The following is a 24,356-nucleotide window of genomic DNA, read 5'->3' on the forward strand; positions in this document are numbered from 1 at the left end:
ACTTTCTCAAAAAAGAAATTACTCCACGTAGTAATAACATGGGGTTTAAGTAAGTTCCATCAGATAATTTTTCTGTCTATCTCCGACTGGTACCAACGAATATTGCTCAAACATAATTTCTATTCAGGAAATAATATATGTCGCTCGCATCAATAAACCGCCTGAACGGATGTTGCGCCCGCCATACCGCATTGAATTATTCTTGACGTTTGCTTCTTGTAGCCTGGCCAATGAGGACGAAGAGGAGGTGTTGGTATTATTTATGAATTATCTTTGAAGAAAATTTCAACTTATTGGTGGTTACACTCCCTTCGCTTCCAGTCCTTTGTGTATTTCCTCTTTTTGGCTCCGGCTAAGGGACGCGTGCAGGTTCGAGTCCCCTGGCGGGGGGGGGGGACGTAACAACTCTTCTCCTTGAGATTTCGGACTGTGTGTGAGACCGGTGGTCACCCACCATCGTGAGGAAATTGGGAGTAGCGTAACACGGTCATGAAATCTACATCGACGATTAGAGGTTCGTCGTGCTGATCACACGTCACCCCGTAACTGGTTGGATGGTCTCCCATCTAGGCCCTGGACCTCACGCGCTGTTGCGCCACAGAGTTACTTATATTATTTCAAACTCCATTGGCGAAGTAACTTCAAGATGAACCATTGAAGTAGTGTTTCAGGTAATGTGATCTCCCTGTTTTCATCCACTGCGCTCACTACGATAAATGTTTACGGCGCATTCCATCGTCATGGGGGGACACGCGGACAACATTTTTTAACACTAAAGTAACTATTCTTCTTATACTTAAGCAACATTTTTCTTACAGTTTCTGTGCTATGAAATACGAAACTTAACATAACACCATTAAGCCTTGTTTCCATGATATGAAAAAATCCTCAATATGCTGACCAAGGCAGTAATTAATTTTATTATAAAACATAAACTAAACGTAACGTTTCAACCTTATAGCAAGGTCTTCTTCAGACTCTGCACCAAGTACAAATGTAACAAGATACAAAAACAGGACATTATATATACACAAACATTACTCCCCTCCAGACTATTAGAAAGTTGTTCTGGAACATTCTAGCAGGTGGCTTTCCCTTGTCAACTGTACTTTCACCTAAAAGGCTAAACATATTTACTTGCATGTAGAGTGTGGTTGGACTCTTTATCTCACGCTCTTTTTCCTTCATTCTTCTTCCTTCTTCTCTCCTCTTTCTCTCTTGTCCTTTCCACTCTTTCTAACACCTTCTTCCATTCTTTGTTTATCTTCAGTCCCCCATTCCAGTTCATTGTGTCTTCTTCACCTTTCTTTATTTCCTTGGCCTCCTTCCATTTTCTCACTAGTATTCTCTTCTCCTTTCCTATCTGCTTCGCCTCATCCCACTATATGTTCCAGAACAACTTTCTAATAGTCTGGAGGAGAGTAATGTTTGTGTATAGGCTATATATCGTCCTGTTTTTGTATCTTGTTACATTTGTACTTGGTGCAGAGTCTGAAGAAGACCTTGCTAGAAGGTTGAAACGTTACGTTTAGTTTATGTTTTATAATAAAATAAATTACTGCCTTGGTCAGTATATTGAAGAAACTTAACACTGTTGTTTAAAACCAACTACCCTTAAAATACTTTCCCATGTTTGTAGCTATATGTGAACAATTTTGTGTCACCTTTGGGACCCATGGGCCATCTTGGAAACAGATGTAAAGGTCTTGTAATTATTTTTTAAAAGTAAAGTTACAAGCAATGTTACAAAGTATCTATTTAGTACTCGTTGTTAATTAGTTATAGGAGTTATTTATTTTAATTTCAGAAATTTATCTCTTATTAGAGATTTGTAAATTGCCCTAGAAGCTTAACTAGGGCCACCTTTGGTTCACCTACCTTAATACTTGATTTGTTATGCAAATGACATCTTAGATTCACTCACAAGATAGGAAAAAAAGGTTAAAGCATTGTATTTCATTTTTAAAGAATTGAGGCTCAGGTTCATCTTCACATGTAATGTCCGTCCCTTACACTAAGGATGTCGGCTTTGTGAGTTTAAAAACGCATCCCTGTTTCGGGGCCATTTAATTCATTTTTTTTTAGAATCCTGACTGAAAATTCACGTTTCCTAAAAACATATGGGAAGCTCGAGGCCTTATTTCTTTCCATTGAAGCCCAACTTGGATGGCTGATGCAGTAATGCTGTTTACAACTTGGGACCTCTTCACCCGAGAACACCGTCTGCCAATTAGCTGGAAGAAAAACGAAAGTTGGAGAGAAGCTTGCATTACAGAGTGCGAAGGAAAGTGGAGGAGACGGAATCCAGGAAGATGTGATTGGGAGGGAGGTTAAGCGACCGCGAGGAGTCGCGAAGAAGTTTCCGCGACAAAAGGATTATCGTTGCGGAGAATCGCTACAAGGGAAACCCATCCCAGGCGCCGCTCGCCTGATGCGATTAGCCCTCCGCTCGGGGACAAATTGGGTTTCCTCCGAGCATACCTAAGTTTTGGCGGAGAGAGACTTGGATCATATGCAACTTCCGCTCTTGGTTCCCCTCATGCGGGACACTTCGTACCATCCAATGTTCAGGTGTCCCCGGTTGCGTATTTACAAACCCTATAGTGCTGCAGAACCAGAAGTATATTACACTTTCTTATTGGCTGTGTGCACCGGAAGTGATTTTGTTCCTTGTCCATTGTTCCTTGCTTCTTCATTTACAGCAAAAGTATGGAAAAATAAGACTTGTGATTATATAGTAATAAAGTTTGTAAACAGATTGTCGAAATTATGTTAAGAAATATACGTTTATATAATAAAATATAATGTTTAGAATGCTATACATTCGATATACATAATTTTCTCAATAGTCATTGGTAGTTACAATGTTTGCACTGATGTGACTTTAAATTGAAAAAATATTCACTTCAAGAAGAGTTCTGATTTCTGTCTTCTAAAACATTAATTTAAATAATTTTGCTAAAAATGAACCTTAGTGTAAATGGGTTTCTTATCTTGTTGGGATGGATATCTGAAATCTACATTGTTAATTTGAACACTGCCATCTAGCGTTAACTTGAAGGAACGCTGCATCAACTTCCGGAATGGCAGCCAATCAGTAGCCAAATATCGTTGGAGGTTCTGCAGTACTATAGGGCTTGTAAATACGCTCCCTGGTTACATCGAACAGTCGCGATACCAACTTGCAACTTTTTCTTTCTTTGTAATACTCTCTTCCCTGCAAGTCGTTCGTTACGTGTGTTGTCTGGTTTATGAACATGATGTTTCTGAATAATCAAATATTGAACGATTCGATTGTTGATATGAACTGACGAAAATGCTCAGAGATATCGAAGCTTGAACATATATACGAAGATTGCTCAGAAAGTAATGCCCCACAATTTTTCTCTCGGAAACTATTTATTCAAAATCTATGAAAATCACTATCAGTATAACTGAATGTTTCCTATACACATGTAATTTTCTACATAATCTCCATCTGTGTCTACGGCCTTACACCAAAACGAAACAAGGGCATGAATTCCTTCCCTGTACCAGTTCGTCTCACCGCGGTCAATCATGCAGCTCCATTTCTCCACTTCCTGAATCCTTAACTCTCTGCACGGAGCGTCCAACGGTGCTCCTATCGACCGCAGAACTTCCATACACAGCACACAACCGTTTGTGAATTTGTGCCACACTTTCTCCGCCACTAAGAATTCAATTACAGCTCGTTGTTTGTAGTGTGTCACACAGATGCCATTTATTTCACGGACCACCACCGTGGCGCTATCTGTCAGGCGACCATGTACTTTTACACACATATATGGACACTAAACTTCAATGTTGCTACCCTATCATTTGAGGCTGGTCCCTCCATTCTCGAATGAGAAAAAAATGTGGGATATTACTTTCCGAGCAGCCCATAGATTGTTGACGTCGATTGTTTGACTGCAACACACAAATAGGCAATCATATCTAGATCCTTTATATCACTTTGGGTTAGTATTAAGAAATATTTTTGCTCACCAAATTTTATATTTCTACCTTTAGTAGTTTCTGAGAAGTCGATATGTATCGATTCTTTCGATTGTTGACTAGAACGGACAAACGGACGGGCCGATCAAGAAGGTTGATATTACATCACAGAGAATTCAAAGATCTTTCAACCCACCAAATTTCTTATATCTAGTTCGAAGAGTTTCGGATACATCGAAGAATTGCCATCATAGACAAAAGGACGTGCTAATGAAAACAGTTTATGTGATATTAAACTATGCATTTACTAGGACTCCATTTGTAGTGTAGATAATTGATTGAGTTGGCGTTTGAAGTCCAATTTATACGCATTAAGGATAATCGGGATTGAACCTACGACTTAAAGTGGGATCCGAACCACACTGTGCTGTGGACCCTTTGATTACAAGGCGACGACGCTACCACTGCGCCATCGGGGAGGCCACTATTTGTGTATAACTCTTAATGTATCAAGTATTTTTCCAGATATCGACAGGTCACTTGTAATCAGTGATGTGCGTCTACGCGTAAACAACGATAGTCTACATTCTACACGTAGACTATTTTATACACGTAGATGACGTAATCTATGTAAACAACATGGCAAAAGGTGATAACTTAGCAAAGGGCGCCGTGGAATTATAAGAAAATTATACTGCGTATCAGTTGCTGATGTGTCAGGAGAACTTTTCATACGCTCCAATCAAATTTCGAACAATTTCTCACCTAGGAAACCACCTAACATAGCGAATATTCTAATATTTTATGGAAAAAAGACTAATGTTGCCTCACGACTGCCATCTATTGTTTTTTTTTGCATACTATTTATCTCCTTCCATAGTTGATGACAGAAGAGAAGTTAATTTTGTTGAAAATTGGATTCTTTTCAGATCGTAAGAAACCAATAGTTGAAAATGTCACTTTCCTTTCATGAAAACCTTGAAAATTAATTTTAATGCACTTGAGATTATCTACGTAGTCTATGTAAACTACAACCCAATGTAATCTACGTGTAGATTATGTGTAGACAACGCATGTAGACGTAAACTTATAGTGTACGGCACATCACTGCTTGTCATTGTTGCTTCTCACGTGAACTGGTTGACCCGTTGGTAGTGTTGAACTTTTATTTATCAGGTTTCTCACCGAGATGTCACGGGACGAAAATGCCGGCATCTGAGCTATGCCACGCGCTATCTCGGCCCAGAGCCACAGCGAACGCAATGTGTTTCCTAATTACCACTCTTAACCTTCGTTTTAAAAGTTGCTCAAAGACAAAAATGGCAATTCTTAGGCGGATTCCCATTTAGCACTTGGTTTTTCATTTATGGAGGGGGCCGTAGCCTCATCAGTTGCCCCTTCGTACGTCAGTGTTCTGAGCTCTAATAGACGACCATCCCGTAAAGAAAAGGTACTAATTAAAATGATTTTTACGTCAAATAATACTCACTGGTAAGTAGAATGATATATTTTGTATTGTCATTTATTACATAACATCACACAATTAATACTAATTACGTAAAATGTTAATTTACTTAATATATTCATTTAAACGCTTCGAATGGACCTGACGATTCATTAGTTATTATTAAAACAAAACATGACATTGCATTATATTTGATTGTATATTCTGTGAAGGTACTATTAAGATAAATACAAGAAGTAATAAAGGAATTTCTCAATATTGATAGACCTATTGCCCCTGCAATCTGGCGTCCGTTTTCGGAACTAATAGACAAAGGTGCTTAGCTCTTTACAGCGACCACGAAGTACTTACAAACAAGGTTGTTAAAGGTCCAGGAATTTTAAATAAATTCAAACTCCCCTTAAAATGACTCCTGATTACCATTTTGGTCTTTAAACAACTTTTAAAGCGAAATATCTAATTGCAAAATTTTTTATACTCTATCCCAACCATCCAGAACACAGCTATGTATCATCCGTCTTTAAAAATCTAGCCCCCTCCGGAAAAACCTGATTACACCAGTGCTACTGCGGTATACAGACTGATTGTCGGTCCTATAATATCCATTATCGAACAGTTGTGTCTAAATAGAATAAAGCACAGCAAAAGTCTTTGAGTTTCAAGATCATATCTACTGTTACTGAAGCCCAATTTACAATTATAATAATAGGATATCTAATCCTATTTAAGTTCACATCTTCATAGAATTAATTAACATAAAAGTTATTATTTTCATTATTGTATAACAGGTGAAGAAATTCTAATAGGCCCCTTACTGTAGAAGCATGGACAAGAATAGAAAACATTTGGTATTGTTTACATGCTTTTGTTTCAAATCCAGAATAATTGTTAATGAATTTGTATTTTTATTATTTAGCATCGCTTCTCTGCCGCCTTAGGCTAAGCGCGACGTTGAGGATTAGTGATGATAAGATGAAATTGATGAATGCATGACAAAGAAATCCAAACGTCACTCGATCCCGGGAACTTTGGTGGTGGGATCGAAGTTGTCGTAACCGAACCGGGATTACGAATTTTAGTAAGCAAACAAATCTGAATTGTTGACCAAAGCAAAAAAAAAAAAAAAAAAAATCCTCCGAAAGTTCTGTTTCATTAAGAGATATATCATACAATGTCACTCGACCCGTTTTACGATTTGAATTTTTGACAAGGAGCATTTGAAACTAAGGAAAAATATAAATTAACGTGAGAATGATTGAAGATCATCCCTGGCTAACTTGAAATACTTATTCAGATGTCTAAAGCAAATAAGTTAAACTGACAGGTAGAAAACCAACCTCTTAACTTAAAAATGGCGCCCGAACAGGGATCTGCGTCACATTGCAAGAAAAGATATTTGTACGTAATGCGTGTAATAAACTGACTGACGTCACACAGAAGTACTGCCTTTTGCCGACCGGCGCAAGCATTCCGATCCCGCCGAAAAAAATCAACCTCTTACTTTCTAAGAAAAAGTGGCGCCCGAACAGGGATCGGGGTGACATTGAAAGAAAAGATATTTGCAGGTCGTGCGTGTAATATAGTGGCTGACGTCACACAGAATGCCTACCTTGTGCCGATGGGCGCAAGCATTTCGGTCCCGCTCCGCCACTGATTCTGCGTCGGCCCGTCGGTCGCTCGTAATGAGCAGCGCCGCGTCTTCACGACTGGCCCGGCGCCAGGGCGTCCTCCGCTAACCTAATCACGTGGCTAATTTCTAACCGAGTTGATTAGCAAACCGGTCAATTGAACCCTTCCTTCCCGCCGCTTTGAGACGGTCGCGAGATGCAAACAGACGACGCCGGAGGGAGCCACGGGAGCCCGGACGCCGCAACAGCGCCATATTGTGTTTATCTGATTAGTATTTAGAAGCCATGAAATTCTCCATCAATCCTTTCGCTACTGCTTTCTAAGCTATGGCAAGGGATGGTTCAGTTGCGGTGTACTGCTTACAAGTTAATAACGTGAATGACGTAAACAAATTTCAAACTTACCCGGAATAGTGGGCAGTTTAGAGTCCTCCATTGAACCACTTGCGCACGCTCGTACTCCTTCGAGTCTCATAAGCTAATATAACTTTAATGGGACAATGATCTCAGACACACATATGCAAAACATCCTAGTAGTTTCAGCCCACAAACATCTATTATACTTTCATATATGACTGTGTATTGGGAAGATAGACTAAACCTATATTTTAACATGAAGATGATGACTATGTTCACTTAAGTTTCAATTTCACAGCGTCTTTCACTTAATGATCCATATTGGAGGGCCCGCCACAACAGACAAATTACGGCTATACGTGTACTACTGGGCTTCGAGCGAATACCGATCGTCTTGCCTGTTCGAGCGTTATTCGCTCGAGCGAAGAAGCTCTCGATTCCGTACGCTATCTAGCGTCGTCCGTGTGAACTAATTGGCGCATTAGCGAAATCCTCTCGTTGCAGAACTCTAGGGCAGATGCCATTTCCATATCAGTTCTGCGCAGGGGAGAGTGTATTTATGTGTGTGTGTGTGTGTGTGTGTGTGTGTGTGTGTGTGTGTGTGTGTGTGTGTGTGTGTGTGTGTGTGTGTGTGTGTGTGTGTGTGAGTGTGTGTGTGTGTGTTGCTATAGCCTAATTTGTGAGGAAGAATGTGCGAAGAGGCGTAAAACGGATAAACGATACAACTGTCTGGATAATACACACATTTGGATATTTTGGACACCCGAATATTTCAGATATCCGGGTGGTCTGGATATCCGGATATTTAGTACTCGTATTATCCGAATATTCCTATAATCCGAATATGGGGATAATTCAATATCCGGTTAAAATTTTATCCGGATTTTGCCATCTCTACTTTTAACATATAATTTGGTTTGGAAAAATATTATGATAGTGTATGCAAAAGCAGAGAGTTTTATATGAACTTGAAACGAGAAGTGATTTAAATTACTTTTCACTGCATATGTTTTTTTCTAATTTTTTTAATGATCCCGACATATGCTTTGTAATTTCAGATGACGTCGACGTCCTATCCTGCCATGACGCAGCCCTTCTCGATGACGCATTCTGCCACCAACATGTCCGGCATGCGACAAGACACAATGGGTAAGTGGAAATCACGGGGCATCAGTCTGTGTTGTCTTTCAAATCTGAAACAGGTCCGCAACCTCTGATACATGCAGGTAGCAAGCAAACATATGTTCACGTGTGGATCTCGCACCACCACTAGAATCTATAAGCGTGATTTAGTTGTTAGTGTTACACTCTACGAAGACAGCGTTCCTAGGTTCGAATCCCAGAGAAGGCACACATAATTTTTTCTGCCTCATTCCTCGTGTATTTCGTCAATTGAATATTCATCCTTATGGCCGCGATTGACGTCGAATTGCCAAGACAAACAATGTAGCAGACACAACAAAGTAATTTTGTAAATTATATTTACTAATAATTAACTACCGACCTCCTTGGCGTAGTGGTTATCACAGCGCGCTACGACGTCAGGGATTCGAATCCCGGCCTGGGCATGGCTGTTCTGTTTGGGTGTCTCTTCATGAATTTCATAATTTCATCACTTATCCTCATCGTCGCGATTAACCAAAAGTAGTAGAAAAGCGAAGTGAAATAACCCAAATCGATCAATCAACCAAAAAGTAACTATATGTACAGGGCGTTCTTAAAAACCGTACACTGATTATAGTGGGAATACAAAATTTGAAACTCTTACAATTTCAACGATTTTTATTTATCAAATTAATATTAACATTGGAAACTAGTTTCTTACACTTCGCTGGTCGACAGTATTTAATTTCGCCACCGAAGTTCCCGGGTTCGAATCCCGGCCTGGGCGTGGATGTTCTTTGGGAGTGTCTCTTCATCAATTTCATCTCATCATCACTCATTCCCATCATGGCGTTTAGTCAAATGAGACTGAAAAGCGACTCGCACAAAAATATAAATTGCTTATTTGCTTGTATTTGAGTGTTTTTTATCACATGTTTGCTTATTTTCCTTAATATTTTCGTGAACTAAGAACTTTCCTTTTTACACTTTTTAAAGCCAAAGAATTATATAATCTTACAGGAACAGATGCTCGGTGGAATTAGATATTAAGGAATAAACAAACACAATGAATTCGAAATATTTTATGTTTTGTCACACTCTGTCAATCTGCAAAATAACACTAAATTACAAGTCTTCTAGTGCACAGTTTCATATATACTGTAGCTTTCCTGTATACAGATTCTTACATAAATGCATGAGCAACGAGAAAATGATTAGTTTGGTTCATAACAATTGAGCACATAAAAATTGTGAAACTACAGAAGACGGCCAGTTTTATTCATAGCAACATATTCTAAAAGCGTGAGTAATGAGAAGATGATCAGTTTTATCCATAACAATATATTCTAAAAGCGTGAACAACGAGAATATGATTTGCCTTATTCATAACAACATATTCTAAAAATGTGAACAATGAAAAAAAAAGTTTTATTTCTAACAACAGATTCTAAAAAGGGGAACAATGAAATAATGATCAGTTTTATTCAGAAGATCTGGAGTCCATGCTGTAAAAACGCGAGGAGTTTTATTGGTAGCATCGAGCGCCGGAATCTCGTTCGGTGGCGCCCCCAGCCGAGCGTCTCCGTCCATCGACCGTCTCTGCGGGGGGAGGCGCTTCCGGGCGTCGCCATGGCAACGCCTGCGTCCACGAGGGTTCCTAGGGAAGGAAGCGCCGGAAACCACCTCCATTGAGTCGCTCAACGAATTACCAAAAGACGAAAAATAACGGAACTGCGAATCCGCATTTAAGGACCACGGTTCGACGGCGGGAAAATGGAGGGCGAGGAAATTCTCCATCAGCGAAAAATTGAGAGATCAATCCGCTCCTTCGACAAAACGGTCGATAAAAGAGAAAAAGACGATCATACGACAAGCTCCAGTTTTCCTATCCTCCATTTTTCTTCCATAGAAAGTATTGTTCCAACAGATCTGGTTTTTGTATTTCAACTTGGCATTTTATCATATTGTAAGCACTAAGACTTGGATTTGCATCACCTAAGAATCACGAAAACAGCCGGCCTCCTTGACGAAGTGGTTATCACAGCGCGCTACGACACCAGAGGTCCCGGGTTCGAAACCTGGGCAAGGGTGTTCCCTGCAAATGTCCCTTCATCAATTCCATCTTATAATCACTGCGCCGATACACTTTCAACCGATATTCTTGCCGATTCCCTCCGATACCGATAATTCAAAATTACAACAAATAAATGCTAATCAAAAGAATGATCAATATGAGTGTATAAATATTCGTCACCAATGGGCCTTGTCGAAGCAAACTATTGTAGGGGGCAGCACCCCTGTTGTGTCCCCACGTTTTGATGGGCATTTGTTTTCCCATTTAAACTCAGAAATTATGTCGGAACATGATAGACGAATCGGTGCTTTGAAATTACGAATTTTAGTAAGACGACAACAGAAAATAAATCGGAACTCAAAAAAGCTTTAAAATTTGCACAGCACTTGTTTACGTCACTTCCAAAAAAATGTATTAAGTGAGTAAGCGCATGATATTTATTATTATACTATGTAATAACTATCCTTCTCGATAAATGTGTATGTATAAAATAGAGAACCATATTTACTAGCCATGAGGAAAAGTATGATATCATGTAAAATATATTATTGTAACTTTTTATAGGTTCACATTTAAAAATTTCATGGCTCGGGGGGGGGGGGGGCATGCTCCCCTTGGCCTCTCCCCTGGATACGGGCCTGATGTCATGTTATTTTAAGTATTCGGTATATGCTTCTCGGATGTGCCTTTTAGCAACTCAGTTTCCTAAGCCGTGCCTCTCCTTGGGCATTCGAGTTTTAGCAATGATGGAGTTATAGCAATATTATTATTAATATTAAATAATAATAGTTTATTTCAAGTGCTGTACAGAGTACAAAACTCAATACAGCATTAAGTCAAGGGAAAAAGTACAAAATTACATGGATAAAATATGTAAGACATATATCCTGTATTTCTAGAATAATATAGTGAGAGCAACATACTTACATTTCAAGTTACAAGTTTTCAACCAGATCTACTGTGCCTCTAATAGTAATAATTGAGGACTAGAAGTGGTATACGTTGTAAGTGCCAAAAGCGAAAGAGTTCCGCACATCAGCCCGTAAGAACGTTCACAGTAGTGACCTCTTTACACGCCCTTTGAACTACTTAGAGGGCTCCCAGCCACATTTCACGTTTACCACATTATAAAGCATCTCACGTTGCACAGTTTAACGTGAAAAACGGTGTTTGAATTATTTTGGCACTTACAGCGTTTACCAATTTTAGTCTTCAATTGTTTGTTGTTACTTGATACTAACCACACCAATGGTCCGATACACCACAACGTCCAATTTGTACAATTAATTCAAAACACATCATTCTTTAAATTATCAACAAAAGTTGTTATCAGTTCACCATCACTGTTACTGAAATAAAGGAATTGTGTGTAATGTAATATTTGGGAACCTTGTGAGCAATATAAATGAGTATATAAGTGAGCACAGCATGACAACCAAGTACATCACTATGTTAATAGGAGATACAAAATTACAAAATTGAATTTATAAATAAAATTATACAATAGATCGTACAAAAGTATACATCATCAAAAGTTCATATTGTAGCTTTCTATAAGTTCAGTTAGTAAACGTCTGACCTTTTCGTTACACGCTAGATATTCCTCGTATTCCGCTTAGGAATTTTAAAAGATATATTATTCGAAAAGTATTGACTATCTAATTGATAAGACATCTTCTGTACAAAACTATCTCTTTCCATTTCTTCTATCTTCTAAAGTAGACATATTTAACTGTGTTAGCCATTCGGAATAATGTTACTCATAGTAATTATTTCTAAACTTTGTACGTACATAGTAATCCAATAAAAAATCCTGAACTGATTATACTTTTTGAAGGCGATTCTTTGCCGCCAAAATCCATAATTCATTCCCACAATAATAATAATAATAATAATAATAATAATAATAATAATAATAATAATAATAATAATAAATCACGAGATAATTCTATAAGGAGTCAAATGAAAACCATAAAACTCCAATAAAAATTTTAAAGCAGACTGTGTACAGGTCAAATTTACATAAGGTATAAACGGTAACTTACAAAACGACCTCATGACTGCAACACTAATCAAATGAGCTTCAGTACGTCATTTTTGTCATTTTAAAGATGGCGCCTCCTCTACACACTTGCACCAGTGAAAAGGAGTGCTTTCTTGCCCTCGGTGAGCCTAAAACTTACAGAAATATCTCGGCAAATGAAAATTCAATACACACTCTGTAAAAAAAAATTAGCATCACTATATTCTTATTACGGATGTTGACAATTTTGAGTTTCGCATGCATGCATCTTTCCTGCACAACTTGAAATCAATTGATTGAAGCATTGGTCTGGATTCACTGCGTAGTGTGGTGTTATTATTTTGTTGATTTAGTGTTTGGAGTGTCCGCTAGAGGGTGTTGCAATCAGTTACTGCTGCAAGGCTTTGTAATCAATTGTCAGGAATCCGTAAAACGATTCTTAGTAGTGCAACTTGTGACGTGTTTTATGTTGCAACTACATGTTCATTATTGAGAGTTTGGATACGTTATCATATTTGTGAAGTGTTCTGGTGGTTTGTAGTGTATTTGAGCGTGTTTTCTCGAAAAAAATGGGCAAAAAGTGTAACATTTCGCACGTAAGCAAGGAATGGTTCTTGCTTTGCGTATGGATGGCCATTCTCAGAGAGAAATTGGTCGACAACTTCAAATGCATCAATCCACAGTTAGCCGCTGCCTGCAAAAGTAACAAGAACATGGAAAATCATCACTGAGAAATCACTGTGGCAGAAAGAAAAATACATCACCTTGACTGGATCGTATGATAAAGGACATGGCACTGAAGAACAGAGGAATGAGTTCACGCCAAATTGCACATAAACTTCAAAATAAGGTGGGAGTTAATCTTACTCATGCTACTGTAGTATCCCGGCTAAAGAAACAGGGTGTTTCTAAACACGTCCCACGTAGAAAACCCAGACTAACTGACGCACATGCAAAAGCCAGACGTGAGTTTGTCACACGTTATGGCGCATGTAATGATTCAGATTGGGAACATGTGATATTTTCTGATGAAAAACGATTTAAATTGCTGGGGAATGACAGCTCAGTTAAACTGTGGATGCGGAAGGGAGAAGAACTTGCAAAATCTTGTAGTTTATAAACTCAAAAGTTTTGTGGCAGTGTTATGATTTGCCATGTTTCTCTGCAAAAGGGATTGGCAGGGTGCATATTTGCACATGGACCGTTAAGGCTGAACAATATCTGGAAATCCTGAATCGGAAAGTTCTACAAACTGTAGGAGATCATTTTTCTGGACAGAATTTGGACTACTTTATTTTTCAAGACGATAATGCAACCTGTCACCGTGCTCAGGTGGTGAATAACTGGTTTCATGATATGAATATTGAAAGACTTTGGTGGCCGCCCAACTCTCCAGACATGAATCCTATAGAAAACCTGTGGGCTGTGATATGCAAAAAACTTGGTAATCAGACGTGCAGGTCAAAAGAGGAACTTATGGCAGCCATTGTACATGTTTGGAATGAAATTGAGGTCGAATATTGTCAAAATCTCATTCGTAGCATGCCTCGAAGGTTGGAAGCACTTAGGAAGGCCAGGGGTGGCCACACTAAGTACTAGTCAATGTATTTACTTACTATCATTTCAAATTGACATATCATGATGCATTTAAAACCTTTGTTCAATCTTTTTACTTGTAAAAATTGTCTTTGTGTGAAAACGTTCCACAAGCTATATTTGCAATAATTTTGATATTAGTTCTGTCAAGTGCATTATGTGCGTAACTATGACTTAAATAATAAAAATATATTGTACAGATATAGTGTTTTATATAATTGTTAGGAAAACAAATCGACAAGTCAAATTAAATCAATAAAACAACTGATAACACTGGGGAACAGTGAAATTGCGGCACAGTGTTTGAGAGCTAATTTAGGACCATTTCATGCTCCTGAATAATGATGTAATAATATATTTCCTAAATTGGCTCTCATTTATGAAATAAATGCAACTAAACCAAAATGGCGGAAACATAAGACATACATATAAATGAACTTCCAACAACAATTTAATATTTCTTTTTGTGATTACAATCATTATTATAATAATAAATTTATATAGGCCTATGATCATAATAATTAAGAAAATATGTACACAATGAAGTAACAAACTATGTGAAACGTTTTCTATACGATTTCCTGCTGTATTGCTTTTTTTAGGACAATCCCTCTGTAAGCTCCAAGAGTAGTCGGCCATCATTTGGCGATCCCACCGTCCCTGGTACCTTTCTTCCATTATCCTTATATCCTGATGGAACCTTTCTCCCTGTTCTTCACTAAAATCACTAAGGTTCTCAGGAAATCTGTCAATGTGGCTATGTAGAAAATGTATCTTCACACTCATATTAGCTCCCAATTTCTAGAAAATTTTCAACATATTTCCAACTATATCGCGATAGTTTTCTGCTCTATGATTCCCCAAAAAGTTTTTGACGACGGACACAAAGCTCAGCCAAGCCTCAGATTCGATGTAAGACATGTAAGTTGTAAAATTGGCATAATTTATAAGTGTACGAATTTGTGGCCCGTCAAAGATTCCTGCCTTCAATTTTTCAATACTTAGTCCTGGAAAAGTGTGGCATATCTCGTATATTTGAAACAATCACCACTTGTATCTAAGGCCTTGACAAACTTTTATCAACCCAAGTTTAATATGCAGTGGCGGAAGGATGATATTGTCCCTATCTATCAACGGTTAATGAATGACATTAGCTTCTCCCACTGTAATAGTTTCCCTTGGGGGCCAAACTTTTATCGTCCAATGCTTTTCTCTAGCACGACTATAACACAAACATAGCAAACAGGGATGTTTTGTGTACCCACTTTGCTGTCCTAGTAAAAAATTCAGCATCTTCAAATCCACACACACGAGCCACTTATGTTCAGCATATTCAATTGTTTCTAAAACCATTTTTATGTTTTGGTATTCTTCCTTAAGCTTTGTTGAGTGTCCGATAGCAACTGAACGATGTTTATTACCATTGTGTAGTAAAACACATTTCAAACTTCTTTTAGAACTGTCCAGAAATAAACGCCAATCCTCTGGGCGATATGTTGATAGACCTAACAGCAGCAAAAGCTCAGGAATATTGTTACAATACACAAGATCATTGTCTTCGCTAAAGTAAGGAAGAATATTGTGTTCTCTTGTTCTATATGATGTTACAGTAACACCAGGCTGAAAACAATGTTTTTCTCTTTGTCGCGATGCTAGAATCTCAGATGATTTTTTTGACAAATTTAGGTCACGAATCAAATCATTCAGTTCGCCTTGGGAGAAATGCTTGCGGTGTAGAACTACATCCTTCAAAATCACTTTCGTTTTTATTGTCACTAGCACTTTCATCTGATATCTCAACGTCATCGTCGATATTTCGCGAAAAGGTACATACTGGTAAAGGTAAATTTTCACTATGCACTATTGGCGGCTTTGCTGACTCTACATTAGGGTACACCAAATTACGCTTTTTGAATCTATTCATGCCTTTAACATTTACAGCACAAAAATAGCAATCATTAACATGATTTTTTGGTTCACTCCATGTCATGGGCACTCCAAATTTGAGTCCCTTTCGTCCGCCATGGCCCCAATAACGAAGTGATTCCAAACAAGTCTTGCAAACTATATGTGGGACCCATTTTTTATTCTGTTGTCCCAGATTTTTGGCAAAATAAGCCTGATACAAATCTCTCACTACATTCATGATATTTCTTCTCTGTTATGGTAGACAATATATTCCACATATATAGCAAAAAACATTTGGGTTATGACTACGCGAGGAACTCATATTTCCAATGTATTCACATTAAACGCATTTTCCTTAGTTATACTACAAAATTCAACATTAAGAGATACAGGTAATGGACAAAATAATATGAACACCTTGGTTTGCAAAGGCCTATATACACCGTCGTGGAAAAGGAACAACACTCAGCAGAGATTTCAACCATGTAGTGGCGATGAAAGCAAACATATCAGTCTATCAGAAGCTGGTGTGAGAGTTGCATGTGAGCAGTCAGCTATCCGTCAAATGCAGGTATGTCCGACCTTTCAGACTTCACAAGAGGCATGATCATAGGAGCCCACCTGGCTGGAGCATCTGTGACAAAAACAGCTACACTTGTTGGTGTAGCACGGAGCACAGTGTCAACTGTTCTGACAGCCTACAGACAACATGGAAAGACAACGTCTGCAAAGGAGAATAGTGGGCGAAAAACAAAGTTATCCAACAGGGATCGACGTGTGTTGAAGCGAATAGTGACTCGGAAGCACAAGACCACACTGTCCCAGATAACTGCAGAGATGAACAATCACCTCCAGGACCCTGTATCAACGAAAACCATTCAAAGGGAGCTGCATTCTGTGAACATTCATGGCAAAGTTGCCATCCCCAAACCGTTGGTGACTCCACGTAATGCAGTGACACGAAGAAGGTGGTGCCAAGATCACAAGAATTGGACACAGCAGCAATGGGAACATGTGATATGGTCAGACGAATCGTCTTTCACATTATTTCAGACCACAGGACGTGTTTATGTGTGGAGACCTCCTGCTGAAGCATTTGATATTGACTGCTTAGTGCCTACCGTGAAACATGGTGGGGGGTCTGTGATGGTTTGGGGGGCTATATCTTGGAATGGTGTTGGCCCACTTGTCGTCCTGCGTGGGAGAATCAACGCAGAGAAGTACTGCACCATCCTGGGTGACCACCTCCATCCCATGCTTCAGACTTTGTTTCCCGATGCATGTCCCATCTTCCAAGATGATAACGCCCCTATTCACACTGCTAGGTGCGTTGATGCATGGTTTGATGAGCACAGTGATGAGGTAGAACATCTCATCTGGTGTCCACAGTCCCCCGATCTTAACATCATTGAGCCTTTGTGGGGTATTTTGGAGGCCAAAGTGCGTAATCGGTTTCCACCTCCAATGACACTTTCGGAACTTGAGACTGTTTTGTGCGAGGAATGGCTACGTATTCCAGTTCACACTGTACAGGACCTTTATTTGTCTATCCCACGTAGGATACAAGCTGTCATTCAGGCAAGGGGGGGCCCAACCCCCTACTAATACACGTTTTCTGCAATTGCATTGGTGTTCATATTATTTTGTCCATTACCTGTATATTCCCTAGCAATGCTTCATAAGTTGCCTAGCAACAATTTACAAATAAATAAATAAGTTTCTTAATGGGAATTTCAGCCAATTATCAAATTTTGATATTACCGAGAAAAGGGTGGAGTAATTTTACCTCCTACATTTTCCACGGTGTGTTTATTTTTGTAACTGGAGTCAATTCAACTGAACCAATTATACAATTGGCAATCACAGCTGTTTTGTGTGCTGAAACTGTTATTAAACTTTATGCCACAAAATAAAATCTTCTTTTTGTTCCCCAGTGTAATTCAAGAGCGTAATGCTGACCACCAAAAGTAATGAAGTGATGCTAATTTTTTTTTACAGAGTGTATCTGTGCATGCTTAACACACCAGCAAGTTTACTAAAGGAAGAAAAAGTTCGACAATGGCCTCAGTTCGCATGTAGATGGGTGGAAAGGCCTTCGCAGGCCTTCATAAGTAGACCTCGGACTTCAGGTTTCTAACCTATTTTTTCCTTTACATGTATGCAAGAAATAATAAGTTATGTCAACGTTTGATTAAAAGTTTTATAGTGCCTAAAAACCTATTTCGCTTGTTAGAACCTATTCTAGGTTTTTGCACCTAAATCAAGCCTTTTCTTTAGTTTTTTATATATTTTTAAAGGTTTTACAGGATTTTTATGTCACACAGAGGCATTTGCTTTGTTTGGTCACGAAAGAAATCAATGACGAACGTGTTTGAAATGTACTCTCTGTCGATTTCCCTTCCTCCAAGTCCATGGTGATTTTTCAAAGCTCTTAACAAAGCAAAATGTCTGGTTCCACTGTTACCTGTACAATCCAAAGTGATCTGATCCGTGTGGTCTTACTCACTTTCGCGTCACTTCGGTGCTTTGTGGCAAACTAACATTTCAGCATTGAAGTTTGCACCACTGACTATGTTTTTGTTGAAAGGTTATTTTCTGCATATAAGATGATCCTCACAGACAAAATTGCGGAGTTTGACTGTGGATAACATGAATAAAGATTGATACCTAACTATACGGCGAAGAGTGGATAATAATAGCAAATTTGCAATGGTAAGTTCTGCCATCGCCGTAGGGTTAGGCAACACACATAACGTTATGCATAATAGTGCGTATTTAAGGATATAGGTGACTATACCTAATCAGCCCTTTTCAGGAATGTTGAACTATTTCAAGTTTTTTTGAACCTACGTCAGGACTTTTCGGGCCTAACTTAATATTTTTAGGACCTATTTTAGGATTTTTCGAAACTATTTTAGGATTTTTAGAGCCTATTTTAGGAACCTAAAAGCACACTTTTAGAACCTAAAAATCCAACGTCTACTCATAGGTGACTGCATGTGGACCCCAAAAACTTATTCTTCTTAAGGTATACAGGCACTAACTCAAAGAAATATATATAGATCAGTATTAGGTCTATACTAAAATGTAGCAAACTTGTGCCACGGCCATATAGAAATCTACTAAAAAGAAAAGAACAAGAACAAATAAACCTTGAATGAACTTTCCTAGTACATAATAATAATAATACCAATAATAAACCACCTGATAATTCTACCAAAATATTAAATATTGTTGACTATACATCCAATGATAAGTAATTTGGTGCAGTGCGTACCGCCCCTGCCAAAACCTTGCACCGTCCTTGTTCATAATTGATACGAACCATGGCCTGGCACCAAAAGACACGAGAGGGAAAAAATGGTTAAATCAACTTCCGCTCGGCGTCTCTCTGCATCTGAGAGCATTTCTGGAGATGACTCCCAAGAAGATATACCTGGAGACTTATTCCAGAAATAAGATTCTCCATTTCCGCTCCAGCGACGATATTTGCGTCTTGCAAGACGCTGCTTCCATCGCGAGGGGGAAATTAGCCCTTCGCCGCGCGTCTTGGGGGTTGATTAAGGAACTCCGAATGGAAAAAGCTTCTTCGGAAATTGCTCTCGGAATTTCCTTGCAACTGCATCTTGGGAAGACTCGAGGAATCGCACGGAAGTCGCGTCGAAATTGACTCCGGTTCTTTTAAATTACTTTTCCATTTGTGCTTTTTTAAAAGTTATTACTAGGAACCTTAAGTTTTTGCAATCGCAGTATCACCGAACATAGGCGGATACAGAATTAGGAGACATTGAATCATTTGTTGTTCGAACAATTTTTGCTTCTAAGGATATAACAATATTATTACTTTAAAAAACATTTAGGCTCTCCTTTTGAGAGAGGCATGCCCCCGTGCCCCTCCCGCTAAACCCGCCAATGTCACTGAACAACATTAATTGTTGCCAGAACGTAGTTGTAATGAATGAATGAGTAAAAATTGTTAGGAACTTGACACAAAAGGTAATTTTACACCCTTCAATGTATACGGGCAAATGGCACTTTATCTAAAATTCTTACCTAAGAGTTGTAAAAGGGTGTAAAAATTGAAATTGAAATGTATTTATTTAAGTACTAGCTGATTTCCCGGCGTTTCCCGGGTATTTATTTATCCCAATCTTCTATTAGACAGGAAAATAATTAATTCTAATTATAGTGTAAAATGTAACTAATTTTATTTAGAGGTAATTAAAAGTATAAGCACAGTATACAAATTATAAAGTAGAATATTTTACAAATTCACTATAATAGTAATTTAATTCAAAACTTGGTTATAAGCAACATTTTTAGTTTCACCTCCAGGAGCAAGAATAAATAAATAAATAAATTGAACGGCATTGGGAGTGTCACAATTCATCCTAGCGACCCCGAAAACTATGGATTCCACACTAATATAGGTTGTTTTCGATCATTTTTACATGTTACCCCCTTCCCACCCCTAGGGGTGTCAGGGATGTCTTACCCCCACAGTATTTCTTTCCAGATTGTAAGTGATACGAGGGTCACTATTTATATTTTGAGCCTTGGCAACACTGATTGAAGTTAGGAGCGATTTGACGTTTGCACGGAATCGTCTGGCATTATTGACCATAACGTACTTCAAATGTTTTGTCACTGGCTTCATTTGTGTTTTTTATGTTGCCTTGGAGATTGCGCGACAACAATAAAATGGAATTAACTCGTGAACATTTTCGTGCGATGATTTTTTACGATTTTCGACGTGGATTATCAAGACAAGAGTGCATCGATCAACTTACTTCCACATTTGGCGATGAAGCCCCATCCTTTGCCACTGTGAAACGCTGGTATAACGAATTTAATCGTGGCCGCCATTCGCTCACCGACAAGATTCGCGAAGGTCGTCTAAAATCAGTTGTCGTTCAAGAAAACATTGATGCTGTGCAAAACCTAATACTGCAAGATCGTCATGTGACATACTGTGAGATTGGGGCAACCATAGGCATTAGTTCCACCAGCATATATAAAATATTACATGATCATTTAGCTGTGAGAAAGGTATGTTCTCGTTGGATTCCACACAATTTGACAAAAACTCAAAAAGACGCTTGCGTCAATTGGTGCAAACAAATGCTCAATAAATACAATCGTGGTGCTTCAAAAGACGTATATAAGATTGTAACAGGTGAGGAATCATGGATATATGCATATGAGCCGGAACGTAAACAGCAGTCGACTATATGGGTGTTTCAAGATGAACCCAATCCAACAAAAGTTGTTCGCGCTCGAAGCACATCGAAGCAAATGGTCGCCTGTTTTTTCGGGAAAACTGGTCATGTGGCAATTGTGCCTTTAGAGGAACGTAGAACGGTCAACTCTGAATGGTACACAACAATTTGTCTTCGGTCAAATACGGAAAACAAACTAACGCCGTCGGATCATTCTTCATCAAGAGAATGCCAGCTGTCACACATCTCGTCTAAAAACAGACTTTATGAACAGTCAAAAAATCGAATCGATGGGTCATCCGCCGTACAGTCCTGATTTGGCACCCAATGACTTCTTCTTGTTCCCGAATGTCAAGAATAAATTGCGTGGACAACGATTTTCGTCGGCGGAAGACGCCGTTGATGCGTTCAAAAACCATAATATGGAGGTGTCTCAAGAAGATTGGAAAAACTGCTTTGACAAATGGTTCGAACGAATGCAAAAGTGTATTGACCATAAAGGAGAATACTTCGAAAAACAATAAAGCAGTTTTCAATGCCAAATTCCTGTTTTTTCAATGTTAGGCTCAAAATATAAATAGTGACCCTCGTATGTGTACCAAGTTTAGTTGAAATTGCTCTAGGCGTTCGAGAGTTATGCGGCCGGAACAAACAAACATACATATATCCACACATACATCCACTTTTTATATATATATAAAAGATTGTGAACAGATTTACACACATATGCACATTTATATATTTAACATGCATACATAAAACTATTTTACAGGGTAAGGTTAGCTACATGTAAGAGGCTTATAATAATATACGTACAATTGACGGTCAATATATGGTCAATGGGTACCTGGGGGAAACCCTGGGGGGTAAAGGCGGTCAGGGGCGTGATGCTGATCACATCACCCCCACTCACGACCGGATCAAGAAAGTGTGGGGCGTTACCCCCACACCCCCTATACGCCTTCATGGCGTGGTGCTATGCACAGGGGAACACTTTACCTTTTACCTTTACCTTTTATAATAATATACGTACATTCAATACATAAGTCAGAAATTAAAAAGGGATAAATAAATGTTAAAAGATAATTGTTCTTAAAATAGCCTACATTATTATCGAATTCCATTTCTGTACATTGGGACATTTAACCCCACTAGAGTTACCAATTTGTTCATCCAAGAGAGAGATTTCATGACTGTACTTGAAATTACTTGATGTTTTGTGGCATTATAAGGAGACACATTCACACATACTTTTTCCACATTTGTTTTACAATCTAAACAGACCCTTGAGAAGAGTTAAAAGGGCCAGATTGTGAAAGGCCCTGCACAGGGCGAACACAACACATTAAATAAGATTACTAATACACTATGAACTTCCCCACACACCGTGGAAGAGAACAGTTCTTTAAAAATAGTTGTTAATACACTGTCATCATTTTTGAACAGTGATGAATAGGGCTAGGATTTTTATGACCTAAAAATCACCAAAACATGCTAAATAAAATATGCTCTTATGACCTAAAATTTTACTAAATATGCACTATAATTTGAAAAATATGCCCTTATAACTGGACTGTTTCAAACATCAATATCTACATGCTGAGATATTTTCACATACTTACTATTGTTCACTTTATGGGCCTGAGCAGTGTTGCCACAATCTGAGGGCATAATTTCCCTTTCCAAGGGGCAAAATTTCCCTGTTTGCACTGTTTTTCCCTTCACTATAAACCTTTGAAAATAATAGTAATAAATAGTACATAATCTGTACTAATCTGTACTATTTTTGAGTTTGGTGTCCTAAAATTTCCATGAAATTTTGGTATTTTTCATCCCATTTTGTTCAAAATTTGGTTCGAATTTCCCTTCATGTGGCAACACTGGCCCTGAGTTGCAATGCACATTGAATACTTTCTGTAAATTTTTTAATAAAAATGAAAAACATTTTGATGCAGTCTACAAAAACCAAAACCCTCGGGTGAAACATGGGAGTAAGGACGAATCCACTTCGAAAATGACTGTATACTTCTTGAAAAAGAGAAAATATGCTGAATATAACCGGAAATCCATCAAAATATGCTCTATCACGTAGAAATGACCAAATATGCCAAAATATGCTCTAAAAAAGCACCTTGATTTAAGTAGTTTCTTCATAATATGAATTTCTATATTTAGGGAACACATCGCACTTACCCCCCCCCCCAAAAAAAATGCTAAGTCATGAAAATCCTAACCGTAGTGATGATAAACAGTAGGAAGTCTGCCTAAGGAAAACAAAATCCGCGCATTCAACAAGAATATGCCGAACATTTAAAATGATATTACAGACACGACACATTTGAAGGTCCAGCCCTTGTAACAAGTGACCATGGGTGAGACGGCTGTGTCCAATCCGCAGCCAAGTCAGAGAAACTTCTTTTCGACGATTGATTGATTTAGTTTATTTTACTTCGCGTTTTGTGCCTCTTAGCTAATTTTCGAAGATGGGGACATGGGCGTCCGGAAGCGGGGGGGGGGGGGCAAGGAGGGCCATGCCCCCCCCGGAAAATGAAAATGAACCAAAAATTATGTAATTCACACATATAATTTCATTTTAGCCACAATAACATGTGTTAATTATTGCATTCAAATTTAAGCAATGTTTTTTTTTAGGGAACAATACTATTTTTGGAGAAAATGTGCCTAGTTTGCCCCCCCCTGGAAAAAATACGTTCCTTGCCCCTCCCTGGAAAAAATCCTGCGGACGTCCATGGATGGGGATTCGTGACGAAATGGATGAATGGACATTCACAAACAACCAAGTCCGAGCAAGATTCGAACCCGGGACCATTGGCGTCGTAACGCCATGTACTAACCACTCGGTCACAGGGTCCGGCTTCTTTTCGACGAGAGGGACGGTACATGCAATGCTTGAAGCTTGTTCTCCCTTACCTCATCTCACTCTTCCTGCCAACCTTCACGAAGACAACAACGAGACACATTCTGCAGGTCCCTAGCTGGCAGAAGGTGGACAAGAACATTGCCG

General features: G+C 38.7%; 1 protein-coding gene across 1 annotated transcript in view; it reads left to right on the forward strand.

The window, feature by feature from the left end:
- LOC145980575 (homeobox protein unc-42-like) overlaps positions 1-24,356 on the forward strand; it is a 148,567-nt gene that overhangs the window by 118,549 nt on the left and 5,662 nt on the right. The window contains exon 5 of the mRNA XM_083113609.1: positions 8,466-8,556. Within this exon, the coding sequence (XP_082969735.1) occupies positions 8,466-8,556 (91 nt within the window). The remainder of the gene's footprint in view (positions 1-8,465; positions 8,557-24,356) is intronic.

The sequence above is a fragment of the Lepisma saccharinum genome, chromosome 28 (genome assembly GCF_977018435.1).
Source record: "Lepisma saccharinum chromosome 28, izLepSacc3.1, whole genome shotgun sequence".
In the NCBI taxonomy this organism is placed as follows: domain Eukaryota; kingdom Metazoa; phylum Arthropoda; class Insecta; order Zygentoma; family Lepismatidae; genus Lepisma; species Lepisma saccharinum.